At 48.2% G+C, this 20,512-nt stretch overlaps 1 protein-coding gene across 3 annotated transcripts in view; it reads left to right on the forward strand.

The window, feature by feature from the left end:
• Positions 1-20,512, forward strand: part of CHIC2 (cysteine rich hydrophobic domain 2) — a 470,301-nt gene that overhangs the window by 82,237 nt on the left and 367,552 nt on the right. For all 3 annotated transcript variants that reach the window (XR_011282276.1, XM_069631651.1, XM_069631652.1), the window contains exon 2: positions 16,776-16,830. Coding sequence is in view for 2 of the 3 variants with exons in the window: in XM_069631651.1 (XP_069487752.1) it covers positions 16,776-16,830 (55 nt within the window). In the remaining variant the exon portion in view is untranslated. The remainder of the gene's footprint in view (positions 1-16,775; positions 16,831-20,512) is intronic.

The following is a 20,512-nucleotide window of genomic DNA, read 5'->3' on the forward strand; positions in this document are numbered from 1 at the left end:
CCTTTCCATGCGCCCAGTCCTAGATCTCCGCACTGCGAACAAATGTCAAGCCCCAAACGTTCAGCATGACCATGCTTCAAGAGGTAATCCCCCTCTTAAAACGGGGGGACTACATGGTAACATTGGAAATGAAAGATGCATACTTTCGTATTTTAATGCTCCCTTTGCACAGAACATATCTGCGATTCCAAATGGCAGGAGTTCACTACCAGTTCAAGGTACTCCACTTCAGCGCCAAGAGTATTCACAAAGGTGCTTGCAGTAGTGAGTCAATCCCTGTATGCCCTAATCTGGACTGACTAATCACAGGGGAATCTCCTCAAATTTGCAGACAAAATACACAAAAAATGATGGACCTTTTTCAATTTGGGGTTCTCCATCAAACAAAAGAAATCAAGTATAGTCCCAAGCCAAACAAAAGAATTTCTAGGAGCAATTCTAAAGACAAGAGGATCTGGCTTGCCCGTCAAAAGAGAGGGTGCAAAATATGCTGGTGCAAGTACCTCATTACATGGCCGATCGCCAAATAACTGTACGCAAAGCAATGCGCTTGCTCGGAATGATAGCCTCATGCATTTGCTTGGTTCCAAATGCCCGCCTGTGCCCAATGCAGGAGTGGTTGGTGAAACATTGGTCTCGGGCAAGTGGTCAGTGGGACGATCAAGTGGTTCGCTAACCCTGGTGCAAGCTCTTCGCTGGTCGTCCAGGGACAACCTGCTAAAGGGAAAATGCTTTTGTGCTCCACCAGCACAAGCGATCCTAACTACAGACGTCTCACTCGCTGGATGGGGGCTCTCTTCCTCCACCACATAGCCCACGGCCAGTGGGCACACGCTACAGTCCAAAAGCAAATCAACTTCGTAGAACTCCTGCCAGTTCTCGAAACGCTTCATGCATTTCAGCAACATCTGTCAAATCAAAAGGTGCAAGTCCTCACACACAGCACCACTGCCATGTTCTACATACATAAGCAGGGATTAACACACTCTGAAAGTCTGTCCAAGCTATCCCAGAAAATACAGAATTGGGCATTCAAGTGGAACATGTTCTAACCTCTCAACACGTTCCAGGGGAATTCCGTGCTCTGGCAGAAACTCTGAGCAGATATTCTCTACCAGAAGACCATGAGTGGTAACTCAACAAAGATATCCTAGATGAATCTCCTTCAAATTGGGTCATCCTCTGTGAAATTTGTTCGCCACAAGCCTAAAAGTGCAATTCCCAGACTTTGTGTCCAGGTTTCCCTAACCAGTGTCAAATGGGAACGTTACGCTTTTCCTCCAAATGCCACTTCTCCGTAGGATTGTCCACGAGGAACAAGCAACTCTTATCCTCTTTGCACCTATGTGGGCAAGACAACCATGGTTTCCACATCTGCTCAAACTAGTGATGTGCGACCCAATCAAGCTCCTGTACCCCTACAGCATTCCAACACAAAAGGGAGCATATCTCCACCCTCATCCTCAATCTATGAACTTGGCTGCCTGGCTCCTGAGGTCCTAGAATTCGGGCACTTAAATCTTCAACAAAGGTGTATGGTTATCCTAATAAAGGCACGGAAACCCAACACCAGACACTGCTGTTTCAACAAGTGGAAGAGATTTCTGATATGGTGCAGGTCACAAACCTTAAACCCAATCGAATATTCCCCAGCTAACATTATACATTAAATGCTTTACCTACTAGACTCTGGTCCATTATTCAACTCTATCAAAGTCCATCAAGGTGTCCTGGTGCAAAGTTCCTGTCAATAAAGCATTCATGGAAGGAGTAAAGAGGATATAGCCATCGATCTCTAACCTCCGCCAGGTTGGGATCTTAATGTTGTGCTCTTCAAACTCACTGGTCTGCCTTTTGAGCCTATGTACAAGGCCAGCCTAAAACATTAGACTTACAAAACTGCATTCTTAGTAGCCATCACCACTATAAGATGAGTCGGTGAGCTACAAGCTTTATCTGTACAAGACCCTTTGTTCATAATCCACAAAGACAAAGTTGTCCTTGGAACACATCCTAGGTTTTCACCTAAGTTCATTTCAAAGTTCCATGTTAATCGATCTGTAGAACTTCCTACTTTCTTTCAAAATACATTTAACTCAGCTGAGAGAAGCATCCATACACTTGATGTACAGATGGTGGTCTTTTATTATGTGAACAAAACTAAACCTCAAAGAAAAACAGACCAACTCTCTATAAAAAATTTTTAAAAAAAGCCATCTCCAAATGGATAGTAAAGTGCATACAGCTCTGCTATTCCCTATCCAAAAGATTTTTACCTTACTCCTACGTCCCGTCCCCTTTCCTCCATACTTGTGTGACATCTCTCCGTCCTGTGGGACGGGACTGGAGCACTTTGTAAAAAGCATCCAAATTTTTTTCAAACATTTGTCCCTCCTCTTTCCTGCGCGGGGCCGGCACGCGGCTGTAACCCCGCCCAGCTTGGCTCCGCCCCACGCATCGCCCATCAGTCCTTTTCTCCGCTCGATCAGGGCTGGACGCACTTGCATCCGCTGAAGATTTTCTTCCCTTTTTTCCTCTCTGGCTCTCGCTAGCGTTCGTTTACTAGTCTGTCTTTCAAATTAGACTTGCCAGATTGTTCATCGTGTCACCGTCGCTTCGCGAGGGTGGATCCCCATCCTTTGGTAGAGTGTTTGGGTCCGGAACACCGTTGGGACTCCTGTTTTTACTGTGACTCCCTTTCGGTCCGGACACTTCAACGTCGGTGGGAGGAGGTGTTCCGACAAACTCCTCCTTCGCATTATCAGGCGTTCATCGACGAGAAGAAGAAACGCCCGGTAAGAAGTTTATTTTTCAGAGCACCCCGGCCGGGGGATACCTTTCCAGGTTCCTCTCGGTCCGGGAGGGCCGTTGATCGCTCTGTCACCTGGGTTCGTCCTGAGGTGCCCGTTTGGGCCTAATAATTCTACCGGAGTTTTCTCCGAGGGTCTCCGTAAGGGGCCTGTGAACACCGGAGTACGCTCCGAGGCGCCTCCTGTGGGGTCTGTTTGTAGACCCAGTTCTACTGAATTGTGGGGTACCGGAGCTGGAGCTGAGGCCTCTGTCGGCTTCCCTCAAAAACTAGACCGGAGTGCACCCCAAGGCCTTGGATGGGCCGGTTGTTACCGAACAGATGTTCGAGGCCCGTGCAGATAAGGCTGTTACCGGGCCTGGGTCTGAGGTCCCTCGTTCAGAGGCTAAAGCTACGAACAGTTCTGAGAGGCCGGACAAGGCTTTGTCGGTGAAAGCACACCGTTCCCGCTCTTGTGGTGATACCAGATCTGTTGAGGGGGCAAAGAAGCAAAGTTCTTCTTTTACCGGCAGTGCCGAGCTCTGTCCTTCGAAAGGCTAATTTGGCGGTTGGTATGTCACAAAAACATTCCAGGCCTCATACTACCGGCTCGGCCGAGGTTCCTTATGTTATGGCTAAGATTAAGACCCCTGATCCATCGACGGGGACCCCTGCCTCACTTCCTCACGTGCCGCAGTTCCCCTCAGATGAGGACAAAATGGCGCCCGTTCCCACGACCACGGTGGCCATTTTAGGTGCTACCCCTACAACTACGCCATTGGCCTCTGGTGTAGGGCGCAGTCCCTTGGGTGAACCTAAGGTCCCTTGTGCGCATCCTTACCGGCCAGTTAATGATTGGAATGCCTGGATGCCTCTTCCGCACAATGTTTCGTTGCCCGCGGGGGCGGCTCCTTTGATTTATGTGGAGGGGCCGGTGTGGCAACCTTCCCTGTTACGTCCCTGGATTTGTCCACCTCATGAGAGGCCTCCTCAGGTTCCGAAGCAATCTCCTGATGACGCTTTTTTCAGTACTTTTCAAGCGCTTATGCGCACCGACCCCATGAGGGAATATTTCAAAGGGCTTTTCAAGAAGATATGTCCACCTGCGCCACTGGCTCCACCCGTTCCTCCGGTGGTTCCGCCGGCGCCTCCCTTGCCTGTGGTGCCTCCCCCGGCTCTTCCGCCTGTGCCTCCATTGTCCCCAGTGGACAAGGAAGTGCCTGACACGGCTCAGCAGGATCCTGACCTGTCAGATGACCCTCAAGGCGATCAGGACAAAGAGGACCTTCCCCGCTCTATCAGAGCCTTTCATGACTGGGTAGTGGACATGATGAGTTTTGGATGTTCCGGTGCCCGAGGCAGGAGGCCGTGCTTTCTGGGGCGTTCACCCTGTCTCCCTTGGAGCGCACCGGCCTGTTCTTGCAGAAGGACGTTCTGGCCGAGGTCCGAAGAGTCTGGGAAAAGCCACACTCGGGACTTTTTGCCAATAAGAAGATTGACGCGAGGTACAGGCTGCATTCTTCGGAAGAGGTGGCCCTGTCGTCTTGTCCGTCTCCCGCCTCCACAGTGGGGGCTGCAGCTACGTTGCAATCCAGACCTGCAGCATCCTCTTCCATGACGGCTACTCGGGTCTTGGCAAAGGAGGACAAGCTCCTGGACTCCCTAGGGAGGAAATTCTTTGCCAACTCAAGCCTTGCAGCTCAGACAGGACAAGCCGAGTTGATATTGGCGGGAGCTAACATGCGGATGTGCAAAGGTCTGTCGGAGTTTGAGGAGCACATCCCGGTCGAGAAGTTGGAAGACTTCAAAGGAGGCCTTTCCGATGCCAGGGTCTTGGCCCAGGATCTCCTGGAGGCTGTGGCTCACCACGTAGACACCTCGGCTCGGGACCTGATGCTTGGGGTTGATACCTCACGGCAGGCGTGGCTGCATGCCATTAAATTTTCTAAGGAAGTGCAAGACAAGGTGTTGGACCTTCCATTCGATGGTAAGGCGCTTTTTCATTCTACTACTGATGTAGAGCTCACCAAGACCAAGGATAGCACTCAGATGGCTAAATCATTGTCTGTTCTGGTCAAAGCTCTTTTCAAATCCCAGAGACCGTTGTCGCAAAGTCGACCCTCCTCTGGTTTTAGGGGCTTCTTCGACCGCAAATCTCGCAGAGTGGATACTCCTGCGGGGAATAACCACCATAGACAACAACGCACGTGTTTTTTCTCACGCTCCTGAGCCTCATCAGGTTCAAGTGGCACCACCACCGATAAACCTGCCAAATGAGGGTTTTCAGTGCTCGCACGAGACCCCAGTGCGAGGACGCATTGCGTCTCATTGGGAGGCGTGGCAGACCATCACAGAAGACAGATGGGTCTAGTCAGTCGCTCGAGCGGGCTTCCGCTTACCTTTACCCCCTACCCCACCCCTCAACCCTCCTTTTCAGCTGTCGGGCTCACCCTCCCTCAAGGCCGAAGTTCAGAAACTTCTTGACCTCAGAGCTGTGGAACCCGTTCCCCTTGGGGAGCGAGGGGAGGGCTTCTACTCCCGGCTGTTTATGGTGCCCAAACCCAACCAGGCTGGCCTGCGCACCACCCTAGACCTTTCCCAGTTCAATCTTTTCATACCCCAAGAGAAATTCAAGATGATCACGCCCAGCCAGATACGCTCCTCCTTACAGATGGGCGATTGGCTCAGCGTTGTGGATCTTCAGGACGCGTACATGCATATCCTGATTTGGAACCCACACAGGAGATATCTCTGCTTCTCTTTGGGAGAGGAGCACTTCCAGTTTCAAGTGCTTCCTTTTGGCCTCAGCTTGGCGCCACGTGTCTTTATGAAGATGTCGGTGATTGCGGCCTATCTTCGTCTCCAGGGTATCCATGTGTATCCCTATTTGGACGACTGGCTCTTACGCAGCCCTTGTCCGCAAGCAGCAGCGGACAATCTCCAGTCTCTCCTTCAGCTCCTGTTCCATCTTGGGCGGTCGGTGAACTGGCGGAAATCTTCCATGAGGATCTCGCAGGACCTGATTTTCCTGGGTTTTCTCTGGAACACGATCGACTGCAGAGTGTAGCTGACCGGGGACAGAATGGCAAATCTGTTAGCCATGTGTCAGATGTTTGCGCAGTCGGACAGCATGTCGGTCTGGTAGTTCCAGAGGCTTCTGGGTCTCATGGCCTCATGCATGCTGGCTCTTCCTCTTGCTCGTCTCAAGATGAGACGGACCCAGATGGCTCTTCGGAATTCATGACGTCAGGCAGTGGATCCGGATTCCATGCGGATAATGATTCCGGATTCCATGAGTGGACCTGGATTGGTGGTCATCTCTCAGCAATCTGTCTGGGGGCGCAGGGTTTCAGGACCCGGTCCCCATGGTGACGATCATGACGGACTCCTCCCTTCTAGGGTGGGGTGCGACGTTCGATCTTCAGGTTTCGGACCGTTGGTCGCCTCAGGACAAGCTCCTGCACATAAATCATTTGGAGCTTCTGGTGATCTTCCTAGAGCTCAGGGCGTTACGACCGCTCATTTAACAAGGTGGTCCGCATAAGAACGGACAATGTGGTGTCAATGTGTTACATCAACAAACAAGGGGGAACTAAGTCTTCTCACCCCCCGCCCCCCTCGTGGACCTGTCCATCCAGATTTGGGAGTGGGCCGTGCTTCATGGTGTCTGGCTGCTTGCATTGCACATCCCGGGCCAGCTGAATGTCACAGCTGATGCCCTCAGCCGGCGGACAGTGGTCAGCTACGAGTGGGAATTGAAGGCAGAGGTCCTCTCATGGATTTTCTCGTGCTGGGGCACACCGGAGGTGGACCTCTTCGCTACGGCAGCGAACAAGAAGCTTCCTCAGTATGCCTCCAGAGGGGGGCTACGAGCCTCCTCTCTGGGGGCTGCTCTCGAGATTCCATGGCACAACATGAGAGCTTAGGCCTTCCCGCCTCTGCCTCTAGTTCACCATGCAATTTGGAAGTTGAAGAACTCGGCAAACTGTTCCCTTCTAATCATAGCCCCGTGGTGGCCGGCCAGGTTTTGGTTCTCAGAACTTCAACACCTGTCGGTATATCCGCCGATCAGGTTACCAGTAACTCCCGATCTTCTTCACCAAGGGGAACAGATGTGGCACCCCTCCCCACAATCGCTTAGCTTGGCAGCATGGTGCCTGAGTTCAAGTCTTTAGAGCATCTGAGTTCATGTCCTGTCATGCAGGACTTATCTTTCAGCGGTTTCCGCTTACCTTTCTACAGACCTGTGTTCTTATTCTCTAACTAACCCAGTGGTGAAGAGGCATTTTGCTGGCTTGACACGCCTCTACCCTCAGATTCGTAATCCGCACCCGCCATGGGACCTCAATGTAGTCCTGACGGCGCAGTGCCACAAACCCTTTGAACCAATGGCTACGGTGGACCACAAGTACTTGTCTTGGAAAATGTCCTTTCTGGTCGCCGTTACGTCAGCAAGGAGAGAGAGCTCCAGGCATTGTCGGTGGAGCATCCTTTCTTGGTCTTTCACAAGGACAAGGTAGTCCTTCGGACAAACCCGGCTTTTCTACTGAAGGTGGTGACCGAATTCCATCTGAATCAGTCGATCTCCCTCAGTCTTTTTTCCGAACCCTGCCTCAGAGGCTGAAAGGGTTCTACACTGTCTTGATGTCCGAAGAGCTCTTAAGTTCTACCTGGACAGGACTTCCGAGCTTGGGGGTTCTTCTCAACTTTTTGTGACCTTCGGTGACCCTCAGGGCAAGTCGGCGTCTAAGGCAACTATTTCTAGGTGGATTGCTGCCTGTATCACGGAGCCTTTCACTGTCCAAGGGCTGAAACCACCTAAGGGTATCCATGCACACCTGGGGCGGGGCAAGGCAGCTGAGGTTGCTTTTCAGAAATATGTTCCCTTGGAGTCCATCGCTAGGGCAGCTACTTGGGTCTCCCCATCTGCTTTCTGTAAGCATTACTGTCTCGACATGAGCTCAAGAGCCGACGCTCAGTTTGGTCAGGCTGTGCTGAAGAACCTGTTTCAGTAAGGGGTATTTCCATCCACCCGTAGTTCCTGTAAGGAGTGCTTGGGAATCTCCCACAAGTATGGAGGAAAGGGGACGGGACGTAGGAGTATTACCAGGTTACTCACCGTAGTGACCACCTTATTCCTAGTCCATAGTTTCCTTTCCTCCATATGCACGCCCGCCATCCCCTCTAATAAGGTTCCTCTGTTATTGCTAATGGTCTTTGACCTGGCTATAGAAAAGGACTGATGGGCGATGCGTGGGGCGGAGCCAAGGTGGGCGGGTTTACAGCTGCGTGCTGGGCCCCGCACAGGAAAGAGAGGAGGGACACATTTTTGAAAAAAATGTGGATGATTTTTACAAAGTGCCCAAGTCCCGTCCCGCAGGACGGAGAGATGTCCCACAAGTATGGAGGAAAGGTGACTATGGACTAGGAGTAAGGTGGTCACTACGGTGAGTAACCTGGTAATTCACTGCCAGGGACCGCTCTTACGGAGGTACCGAAGCTACCTTAGACTTCATTGCAAACGTCCCTCTAGAGGCCACTTGCAAATCTGCTACGTGGAGTTCCATTTATACAGTCACACAGTATTGCATTGACACTCATTCTAAAGCAGATTCACAAGTGGCACAGGTGGTTCTAACACATCTATTTGCCGCTGTACCTTTTTACTTCCCACACCCATCTCCAGATACTGTTTGCTAATCTATGCAGAGCATGTAATCTAAGCAGATCCACAAGCATCAGAAGGGATACAGTACTCGCTGCAATCGTATTTCTAATGCTTGTATCTGCTTGGATTCATATGCGCCCACCCTTTCGCCTCTACTGGAGTCGAAGACACATAGATCTGGTTTATCACTGTTTCTGCTTTATCACATCTGTACTCACTCGACACTTGTGCGACCTCATGTGAGAAACCAACAATCTGAGGGACCTTAACACATGAAGGACCATGGGTTCAGTACATGTCACACCAGGGATGTTATTACCCAGTGCTTGGACCTTTGTCCCCTTCTACTGATCAGGCTCTCTTCCACTCTCTGGTCGCAGTTTCCTATCTTCTCTGAGGCAGACATTTCTGCAGCTACACAGCGTCACAAATCGGCCTTTCCTGCTGACCCTATTCCTCTTAGGGTCATTAAGGAAATGATTCCCCAGATTGCCTGACTTGTATCTTCTTCGGTAAATCTCTCTATCCTTGGGTGGCGGGGACGGGTGCAGGGGGGGGGGGAGGTTCCTGTTTCTCTTAAACATGTGCTGGTTATTCCTCTTCTTAAAAAGCCCAGCCTGGACCCTGGTAAGGTATTGTTTATTTATAAAGCGCCTATACACAAGCAAGTGTTTCAAAGTGCTCAATGAGCGTGGGGACGTGTGGGGGGGGGATGAAAACAAGTCGCTCGGAGCCCTTAAATTCTGAGATGGTAGTCTGCACAGGCAGAGCACGTGCATAAAATGCATTTAGCAGTTGGGACACAGCAAAAAGGCCTGATGGGGATTCTTCAGTTTTACCAGTGCAATTAGGAGTCAAGAATAGGGAGAAAAGACAGTCTATCTTCATGCACAGTGCTTTCGGATTGTGCAAGTGCAGACTGTCACAGGGAGGGGGCGGTCCAGTGCACCCAGATGGTGTAGACTGGGGCAAGTGCAGAAAGAGCTGCTGTCTTGGGTTATTTCTCAAGTGCAGTGAAGGTGGCTGAGGCAAGTGCAAGAGAGGACTTGCGGGGGTGCCCAGTACCTGTGAGACTCTGAGGAGTACAAGGCGACCAGTCAGCAAGCTGTAAGGAAGAGGAGGGCGAGAGGGAAAGGGCGGAGCGCTAGGTTAGCAGGGTAGAGGGAGAGAGAAGGAAGAGTAAGGTATTGAGGAGTTTCTGGAACTTAAGAAGATCTGGCTCAAGACGTAGGGCGGCAGAGAGGCTATTCCAGAGGCAGGCACCTGCTGAGGATCAAGATCTCCCTCCAACTCTCTGCTTGGAGAATTGGCTAACTTGTAGAATGTTGGAGGTAGATGAGCGGGGGGCGTGAGGGATAGTATTTAGGTAGGCAGCGTTGCAGGTAGGTAGGTCCCAGGCACCAGAAAGCCTTGTGGACAACGTAGAGGGTCTTGAACTTGATCCTTGCAGCCATGAGGAGCCAGTGAAGGGATTTCAGCGCCAGAGAGATACAGTCCCTGGTCTTGAGGCCAAGGATAAGTCTTGTGGTTCTGTTCTGGATGAGTTGCTGAGGGCACAGGGTAGAAGGGAGGTTGAGGAAGAGGCTGTTCCAATAGTCCAGCCTTGGGGGGGGGGAGTAGTGGGGGGGGTTCCCTATGAAACTGCTTGAATTGCTTAGTATGCCTCTGCTCTGTTCCTTTTTGGAAAACTCTCATTCCCTTGACCCATTTCAATCTGGTTTTAGGCCTGGTCAAGGCACTGAATCTGTTCTAGTGTCGGTGGTGGACGATCTTGCTGAGATTGCTGACTGGGGGTGCCCTGCTCCTCCTGGTCCTTTCGGTGGTGTTTGACACCATTGACCACTCCATCCTTGTTCAGAGACTTTCTCAATTATGTATCTCTGACACAGTCCTGCAGTGGTTTGTTTCATTTCTCACGGATCAAGCACAGTCTCTGTTCATGTCTCCCTTCACCTCTTCCTCTTCGCTGTGGTTTCCCCCAAAGCTTGGCACTCCCCTTTTCTCTAGAATGTCTGTTTGCCCACTCATACTGCTGATTTAGTCCTTTGGCTTTCGCTGTTATTCTTATGCGTATGATGCCCAGATCCTGATGCGGCTGGATCTGGCCGCGTCTGACACCACTCTCCACTGCTGATCCTGTCTGCCGGCAATTCATTCTTTGGTCTGCAATTGGCTCTGTCTTAATGGGGACAAAACAGAGGTACTTCTGGTCGGCCCCCAGCCTGATGCCTCTCTTTGGTCCGCGACCTTCTGCCCTCTGGAGTTGCGTCCTCTACCCACCCCTTCTCGTGTCGTCAAAAACCTGGGGGTTAAGCTGTCCTCCTCTCTCTCACTTCTTCCCCAGGTCAGTGTAGTTTGCCTGGCTGTACATTTCAAACTGTGTTCTTCGTAAAGTTCTTCCTTTTCTCCCAGTCCCCCTTCACTGTACGGTTGTTTTTTCTCTTATTTCTGGTTCTTTTGATTATTGTAACTCCCTTTATTTGGCTCAACCTAAATATCTGCTCGATCGTCTTCAGGTTCTTCAGAATTCCATGGCGCATTTGGCTTTGGTGGCCCCTCGGTTCTTCTCGGCCTCTGCCGCCCTGTAAACTCGGCACTTGTTTCCCATTGCTAGCAGGGTTCACTTTAAATCCTTGTGTATTGTCCACCGTGCTTTTTACATGAATGGGCCTGCCTATCTTCAAGCTAAATTTACACATTACATCCCTTCTTGCTCTCTTTGTTCAGCTTCTTCCTGCTGCATTTCTGTCTCCCGTATCTGACGTGCTTGTTTCGGGGGTCGTTCTTTTTCGTTCTCTGCTTTACAGTTATGGAACTAGTTTTCCCCTCTCTCTGTGTCTGGGTCAGGACCATTCCGGCGCCAGCTCAAGACTCTACTTTTCCCTTCAGATTATCTCTTGTGTGCCCTTCTCCCACATCTCTTCCCTGTTGACCTAGTACTCTTTGCCTAGCGCCTTGATGCCTCTACAAATGCCATAACATTACATTACTAACCCGCCCTGTCGACATCAGTTTTCGACTTTCGAAAACAAATCTTAACATTCCGTGACAACCACTAGATGTCGGACTATGCAGAGCATGTGAATCTAAGCAGATACAAGCATCAGAAATACAATTACGGTGAGTAATGTATTATATATCTATATCCATTTGAGCCAAGTTACACATTCCACAACGCCACCTAGTAGCCATCGCTGGAAGTTCACCTCCAGTACTGAGCCAAAACAGCAAGCCATTGTGGGTATGCGTATTAGCTGAAATGCAAACATTTTTCTCCAGGAATTATTTTTGTCTAAGGCAGTGCTACTTTATATATAGATTAATCAACCCAAGACCGCTATTTGCAAGGCTTCCAGGACAACTACTTTCATGGTTTCGCCCTTATTAGGAATCATCAGTGCAGTATAGTATGCTTGAAATCCATGGTTCGGTCCAGACAGTAAAGTTTATTTACACACACACACACACACGATCAGCGGCCTTGATGCAAGGTGTAAAGCCATGCTGTGATTGGCTAGCAAGATGAGGTGATATTCTGTCCCAAGCAGAGGATGGGAAAACGTGATTTAATTGGATGTTGCAACAATGAGCCGCTCCTGTGAGGGGAAGCCGTAGAAGCAGAGTAGGGATTGGTTATGAGAAGGGGGTGCAGCAAGGTCCCACACATCTAACAAATGAGACCTACAAATAAAACGTTTCTGCCTGTATTCTTAGAAACTAACAAATACAAGGCCACAGCTTGGTGGGAATGAAGCAATGTGCAGAGGTGTGCACAAGACAAAACCACTCTGACAGCAGACACTCTGCCCCCTGTAGGAAAATATTCACTAATGTATTAGGTGACATAAGCATTTCTTACCTAGAACATAGAGGTAGTCGACTAAAGTTGTTTAAACCAAGAGATTAATTAAGTATTGAAGGAATAGAACACACAGACTATTCTTAACACTCACTAAAGTTCACCTGCATTTGAATATACAAACTTACACACAACTCCCAAGTAATAGAACACACAATCAAGCTGTGCACATGGTCTCGCAGCAAGAGTCCAGAAAGCACGCCACCTGAAATCATGCAGTCGCATCATAAGAATGGAAGGGATTCATGTTTCCAACTAGAAGTTGCAACATTAACTGCCGGATGAGCAGTCATAAGGGTGACAACGTTAAGATGGTGCCAACATTTTAGCTCTCATGGCAAAGGTTGCAAGTATTATTTTTTGTTACCACATCTATTGATCACCAATGACCATAGTAGCCTACCCCAAGACAACCAGAGGGGCTACTACTACTTCGTGCCTTGAAACACTTGTGTATAGGCGCGTTACAAATGCCATATCATATCTGCACCAATCAGAAGTCAAGTTTTATATATGAAACATTTAATTCTTCTATCCAATAATCCTGAGAAACTCGTTTGTTCCACCATGAAGTCATTATGAGGTAGTTGTTAGAATGGTCACATGCGTTAGGATAGGTTGTTGGCAGCCGGCATCGCCAGAGAGGTTTTAAACTGGTTTGAGTCTTTTTTTGGCTGACCGCTCACAAACTTTCGTTGCAGCCCTTTGTCTACCCTGTGCTCTCTCAAGCGGTGTCCCTCAAGGGGCTGTTCTCCCAGTCTTTTTAATGCCTATGTTCAGCCTCTTGCTCAGCTCATTCTACTTGTGGTCTGTGCTGCCACATGTATGCTGACACCCAGATCATGTTGCTGTGAAATTTGGACAGCCCCTCCTGGGCTGCAAATTTCAGGTCTTGTCTAAAAGCGGTTGGATGGGCCTAAATTGCCTTTAAATTGAACAGCGAAAATCAGAGGTGCCAATTGTTGGACCATCATCGGTAGTCTCCCCTTGGACGCCTGAATTGTGGGCTCCGTCCCTAGGCCTTTTTCCCACTACGTGTGCCAATGGTAAAGAATCTAGGCATTCAGATACTGACATCCCTTTTCATGAAAACACTGGTTAGCGCAGTTTAATTCGGCCATTTTAAACTCCAGTGTATTCCTGCGTCGTGCAGGCACCTGTGGTGGCCTCTTTGATTTAAGTGCTTTGAACTAATGCAATGCCCTCCTATTTAGCTAAACCAGCTTATCTTTTGCAATGGCTACAGATACTTCAAAACATTGCATTTCGGGCTGTTATTGGCCTTTTTTCCAAGCAGAAAATGGACAGCTAGCCAGCCAATCGGGACTAGTTGCATCCAGGAATTCCTAGACCCAAAGGACAGGGCAGTTTCATGACCCTCCCTCACATCCGGTCCTTCCAGACACACTGTTGCCAGAGGTGGTATTTAGGGCTAAAGCCTGCTAAAGGCAGACAAAGGGATCAAACCGGTCTCAACGTAAAATCGAAGAAAGACCGCACAAACAGAAAATGGCGAAAAATGAAGACGAGGGCCACGTTGACAAAATGGTCGCCCAGGGGTGCCGTAATGCAGCTGAGGGTTCAACCTGCAGTAGAAAAGTGCAATGGCAGGAACAATTAAACCCCTGCCACCAGCCATTTAAAGTAGTCCGGGTAACATACAAATGTTACAGGAGAGAGTAGGATAAGGGGCTACTAGATAACCCCCCAGCACGCCACATAATATGGTGTGTGCTGAACCTACAAAGATAAAATATAAGTAAAGTCAATTTCACTTTACTATTCTTGGCAGCTGTACTTCACACACAAAAAGGTAGTTAAACCTCATGAAAAATCTAAAGGGATTTCTCTGACACTGAACTGAAGGTGCTGTGTGTAACCATACAAAAAGTAGATACCTATGGAGTTTGTCAAACTCCAAAAACAGTGAAAACACAAAATCCAAATCGGGTAAAAACAAATGAGTGAGAAAAAGGTCTTACTCACTCCAGGGATAAAATGAGTTCTAAGTCCAGCAAAAGAGCTTGGGGTCTCTAAGGTTGAAGGGAATTGACACAGAAATGAGAATTCTCCCTAATGTTAACGCACCTGTAGCACTCCTGCCATCGTTACCAAAGAGGTCTTTAGAGGTATTCGGTGGATTTAACTTTATAGTTAAGGCTTCATCCACCACTGAACTTCTGAGGTTATAGACCTTAACCATGGTTAATTTTCTTAGAAAGTTTTAAAGTAACAAGCCACCCCCTTTATGGAGGGCAAGAGAAGGCACAAAAAACAAGTCACCGCCTCGGTTTCCCCAACTTGCCCAACGATATCCAAAGATCGGGGTAGGAGTGAAATATATATCCAATTTCTGTAGACCGGTTTACATCAAGTTGGAGAGTAGTAACATATGGAATCCTCCGGCTTGAGATAAATTGCCTACCCGTGGACAAAGTCAAGAATGGCTCCAAGGCACGTAGCCCGCAGTCACCATCCGTCCCACGGTAGACAACCTCAGACTCCTTAATCCCTCAGTTTATCAATATTAGGAAGTCTATGTGAAAACAAAAGTCAGCTTCCAGCCAGCAAGGAAGGGCAGGGGAAGCTACTGGTTTACGTGTGGCATTACTGGTGTACTATATCGATAGCCGTTGCACCATAGTCCTAATGTCAGAGAAGAAATATCAACGGGAATAGCTGTGTGGGCAGCAGGCGAACAGGCATGCACGGACTGCTGCGACTGCAACACTCTGTCCTCAGTCCGCACATGGTCTTGACACAGTAGGTCACCTTGGCGCCTTGTCTCGGCACAATGTTGCACTCCTAGGTGCCAAAAAAAAACGCTAGTGTACGCGCGGGTCAAAGGCAACAGGGCAAGCAGACAAGAAGGCAAAGCCACGTCCTACAACCCCACGGCGCCCAGCTCACAGTCCCTGCTCGCAGATCACTTATCACTTCAGTGCGTAAGCTGCTCTTTAGATCTCCCCTTATCACCTGCTGTCTCCTGTCTACCAGGAGCACACACACTTCGGAGTCCACACCGGTGTTGGAAGACTCATGCACCGCTGCATCACAGCCCCCACTAGGGCACATCCACCCCCACTACACACCACACTGCTCATCGCCTTCAGTTTTGCTCGGTCTCAAAAGCAGACTGCCCAGCTCCCACACTTGAACTGTAGTGGCCTCGGTGGGTGGCAGGAGCTTTCCAATTCTCGCCGACTTTCCCGATTCTGATGGAGCCGCGAGCAGTGCAGCTTGACAGAGTTTCTGCCTCTATCCTCTGCCACTGCTCTGATGATAGCTACTTTCACTTCAGTTCCTCGTTAGACTAGAGGAAAGGCCCTAGTGCCAGCGAGTCCCTAAGCGATCGAGTGTCAAGACACTGTCTCTCTCTTGCCACGCTACGAACAGCCGCCTCTGACACTCCGCATTTCTGCTGTAACTGCCATCGTTACATCACCGTCAAACATGCACGCTCCTCCACGGCATTTCTCCTCATAGCTCCGGAATTTAAAAGAACTAAGGCCATAGGACGTAGCTTCCTAGTAGTAGCTGCCAAAGAAGGGAGCACCCTCCCGCTAGCCATCAGATCTGACCCTTCTCATGCTGCCTTCCAGAGAAAACTCTAACTGGCTCCTCACGTGCACATTTAGATCCTAGAAGAAAACTGCCATTCTGTAAATATCTGCAAAACCTGTAAATACTGCACATTGTAAATATGCAGGCTCACTTATATGCAAGTTGTAATAATGTCTGTAAATATCTGTCCAGCGCCCAGATACCCACAGGATAGGTGCGCTTTACAAATGCTCAATAAATAAATTAAACAAATATGTAACGTGTGCAAATCTCTGTTGCTAATTACCGGGAAGAGAAGGTGTCGGAGGAGGTTCCGTAGGTGTCCCACAGAAAAGTAAATTGAGGAGCCGAGTGAGTTGGGGGCCCACGCATGTTCAGGGTTTGAGCACAATAGGAGTTGCGAAAAGGGTATTTTTTGCATACTCAAAATACAACCGTGGAAACAATAACCATTGCTTATAACTAGGATAGCACTGACCACCACTCAAAGCTTGCAAGTTTGTGAGGCACTTGGGCTTGTAGCTGTGGGTGTTCCAAAGCACTATAATGAAATGTCTGCTTGTGATCATGCAATACATGTATCCTGTTTTGGTTGTTTGGTGCAGGGTTACAATATTCTCAGGGCTTACATTGCACCTCCCAAAGTAAAAGAGGGGAAAATGCTGTTGGCAGCGTACACATGTTTTGCTTAAACACATAGTGAAACATTGTGTCCTGCAGTATTACTTGTCCCTTAATATTAATACATTAACCTCAGTCAGTACTTGATTTAATGATATAGCATTCTGTAACATTGAGGATGTGATTTGTGTTCTTAAAATATCAGGGCAAAATAAATAACGAATGGTGTGCTTCTGCATTACATTGTTTAATCACAAATGTTTTCTTTTTTTTAGGTTTGGTCTTAGCAACAAATTTGAGGCAGAATTTCCATCTTCGTTAACTGGGAAGGCAAGTGTTTCTAAATTCATAATAACTGTAAAATAATTTCAGGAAGGCACTAGAGGGGAGGGTGCAACATAGTTTTACCTTAGTCTGAATCTCTCAGCCATACTGAGTTAATATTCGGAGCAATAGCATACCTCTCCTAACACTACACCCTATGTATCCCCCTCTGCTGCTTCTGCTACCCATTTAAGCTACCTCTGCTACCCCCACACTCTACCTGTAACCATCTGGGTGAGTCCCCATGTACATCACTCCATTGCTTCCCAGCTAGGTTTGCGCTTTATACATGGCACAGTCTATAATTTGGCTGAAAAAAGATTAAATGTATAGTTCAACGAACTGTTGTGGAGGCCACCTTTCACTGTCAGGTTGTGAACTGTCCTGACACTCCAGAGCTGTGGAAACCTTTTCGAAGACTGTGAAAAGGATCCTCTGTAATAAAAGTGTTCATCTACTATTCACAGTAGCCTATAGAGTATTCGATTTTAAGATTGTATAAGCCGGGGCTAAAAGCAGCTTCTGGGTATCCAGCATTAACCCGTGGACAGGAGCTACAGCTGGGGAATGAGGTGCTAGTACTTAGCATAATGCACATCATAACTTTCACAGATGCAGTGAGGTTGAGTGCAGAGGAGGAGTGGAGGTAATTATATTGGTGAGTAGGCAGATGTCCCGTCAAATAGGCACTGAGGAGCAAGACTGTTGGGTTTCTTCACTAGGAAAACAAATTTGAAAAGTGGTTGGTTGTGCATAGAGAACCATCCAGTATTGTTGGTAGGTAGAAGTGGGAGAGAATCTTTCTAGGTTGTAAAGACTGCGGGTAGGGAAGTTGACGTCTTTGTCTAGATGGAAGGAGGAGTAGATGAGGGCCAAGCAGAAATGTTTGCATTTTCCAAATAAGCAGCAGAGGTGCTGGTAGTGATTGTTGCAGTCAAATATCGTTATTTAAGAGGATTCCAAGATGGTCTGCCTTGGGTGAGGGAGCAAGAAGCTTTGGTGGGGAGAATGGCTACGAGATTTGTTGAGGAGGAGGAGAAGATGATGGAAGCTGTGATAAAGATAACTTTTTGTAGTTCAGCATTAGGTAGTGTAAAGCCTCTCAGTGATGGATTGATGTCAGAAAATGTGTTATTCTTTCCGAGATGGTTAGGTTGAAGGAGGGAAAGGAGAATGAGTGTCATTAGCAAAGAACTGTTAGTGAAAGCCAAAGGATGAGGTTGCGTCTACCTAGGTTTGGGGTATTGTGGGTGAAGTTCAGACTTTAAAGTTGTGGTCCTTGGGGGATATCTACATGGAGATGGGTGGGGTCAGAGGTTTGCGAGTTCTAGGAGATTTTAAAAGGGCAACCGTTCAGGTAGTAAGCAATCCTGGCTAGACCACATTTGCAAGACCGAAAGTCCAGTGTGAGAACAGAGAGACTGGTCCATAATGTAGAAAGATGCAGAGATCCAAAAGGATGAGTATATAAGAGTGTTTGGTACCAGAGCAAAAGTTGAAAACCTGCATGCGTGGTCCCAGTTGAGTGCTTCCTACGAAAGCCACTTTGAAGTGGATCTCCAAGGCTATCATTGTCCAGGTACTCCGGTTGAAGAACACCAGCTCAAGGACCTTTTTGAATAATGGAGTAGAAGGGACACCACACAATGCCCCTCTGGAATGTTTGGGTCAACATTTTATTTTTCAATGATAGGGGTAGGACGGTCACAGATTTGAAGGAGGCAGGGAAGAATCCAGTTGTTTAAATAACTCCAAGATGAGGACAGTTGATTGGGGATGAAGTCGTTGACCGCTTGATAAGCAGGCAACAGGTTGATGGGCGTGCAAGATGGGTTGGCACAGCAAAGAATTGGGTGATCATTTGGCAGGAGAGGTAGTGGAGAAGAAATCTAGAATTAGGCGGGAGAACAGGAGGTTGGGGGGGGGGAGAAGGGCTGTAAAGAGTCACAAAGTTCAGAGATTTTAGAGGAAAAGTAGTGAGCAAAGTCACTGGAGAAGAGGGAAGAAGCAAAAGATATTCGCTTGGGTCGTTCAAAACAAAGCTTTGAGGGTAGGTGACTTTGGGGATGGGGGTTATGTTTGTGAAATGGGAGGATTTAGCAGAATACAGTCTGTTTATGGTCTTTCCATTGACATTTTTGCATTGAGGGACACTTCCATCTAATTGTTTTTACAGCGAAAAAATGCATTGAATGCATTTTTTTTTATGGGGGTTCCCCAACCCTGTTTTTTTTACCCTTTAAAACCCCCAAAAATTCACCCTTTATCCCTCAAAAACATGCATATTTTTTCATTGCAAACCCTTCGATGGAAAGACATTTGCTGGATAGACTAGATACCAGTACAGTCAAGAGAGGAGAGCTACGAGGGAATTTATTTAGGGTGGCGATTCAGGATTCAAATTTGTGCGGTCATTGCAGGGTATGGCTCACATTTGTTTTTGAGGATCTGAATTTAGGGGAGGGTTGATCCAGGGTTTTTAACTGGGGCAGAAAGGTGTGGATGTCAATGCATGCTATTTCTGCTCAGAGGGAGTCATAAGTGCATAGTGAAAGTCTGAGAAAAAAATACGGCCAATCGGAGATTAAGGAGTGAGTGATGAGAGGGAGGTCCGCGCATCATCAAAGTAAAGGAGCAAGAGTCAAACTTTAATTTAATCATGATCTTTAAAGAGGGGAGATGAGGGGCAGAAGGTTAGACTTCAGATGTATATGGAAAGAGAAGGTTGAGAGTTCCCATAAGAAGGGATGGGCTGCTCGAGGAGGAAAGCAAGGCCAAGGCAGGTAGCTGTAGATGGCTTAGTAAGGTTTAGGTCTCCCGGCATGAAAATGGGTATGTCGATTGGGAAGTGTCTCGAGGAGAAGATTAAGGTCAAGTTGGAAGTATTTGAGGTGGTGATGTCAGAGGAGGGCGGGGCAGTTTGTGAGGGCCTTCTTGATCAGAAAACCCACTCTACTGCCTTTACCAAAAGGTTAGGGAAAGTGGGAGAAGGTATTATAGATAGTGTGGCTCGCTGCACATGTAGCAGGCATGAAGGGAAATGAAATGCAGATTTATGTCCTCACAAGAAGTGAAGGTTCATGGGTTTAACATTCGGTGATCAGTGAAGTAGTAATATTTGTTTCAGAGGGGTTGTGCATTTCAGATTAGTAAGTGATAGGAGGTGGGGGGAGTGGCACAGTAGATGAATGGGAGAGATGTGGTTAGAGATCCTGAGGGAATGGGAGCATTTAGTTTGAGGGATGCAGCTGCTTGCGAATCGGAGGTGGGGATGAAGGGGAAAAAATTGTAAATTGTAGGAGTTATGGCTGTGAAGGAAGGGGAGAACAAGAGAACATGAATAGGAAGGCTGCAAGGTTGAGATTCATTCTGGAGGGTAAAAGAAGCAGCCACATGGAGTAAGGGCGCAGGCAAAGAGGGAAAGGCTAGGATATGATGGGTTATTTATAACACGCTTAATACCCAGAGGTTTCTAAGCGTGGACCCAGCAATCGAAACTGTGTTGCTCCGTGTCATCTTGCTTCCAAGGCGAGCACATTGTCCCTGAGCTATCCGCCTGCCAGTGAGCAGCAAGGGAATGCTTGTTCACGTAGTACACTAGAGTTGAATCCAAACCACTTTGTTGGGGATGGATGGCAGAAAAGCCTTAAAGGCCAGGAAAAGGGTTAAGAGCTCGAGGTAATTGATA

Source organism: Ambystoma mexicanum, chromosome 6q (genome assembly GCF_040938575.1).
Source record: "Ambystoma mexicanum isolate Mex_15411 chromosome 6q, UKY_AmexF1_1, whole genome shotgun sequence".
NCBI lineage: Eukaryota > Metazoa > Chordata > Amphibia > Caudata > Ambystomatidae > Ambystoma > Ambystoma mexicanum.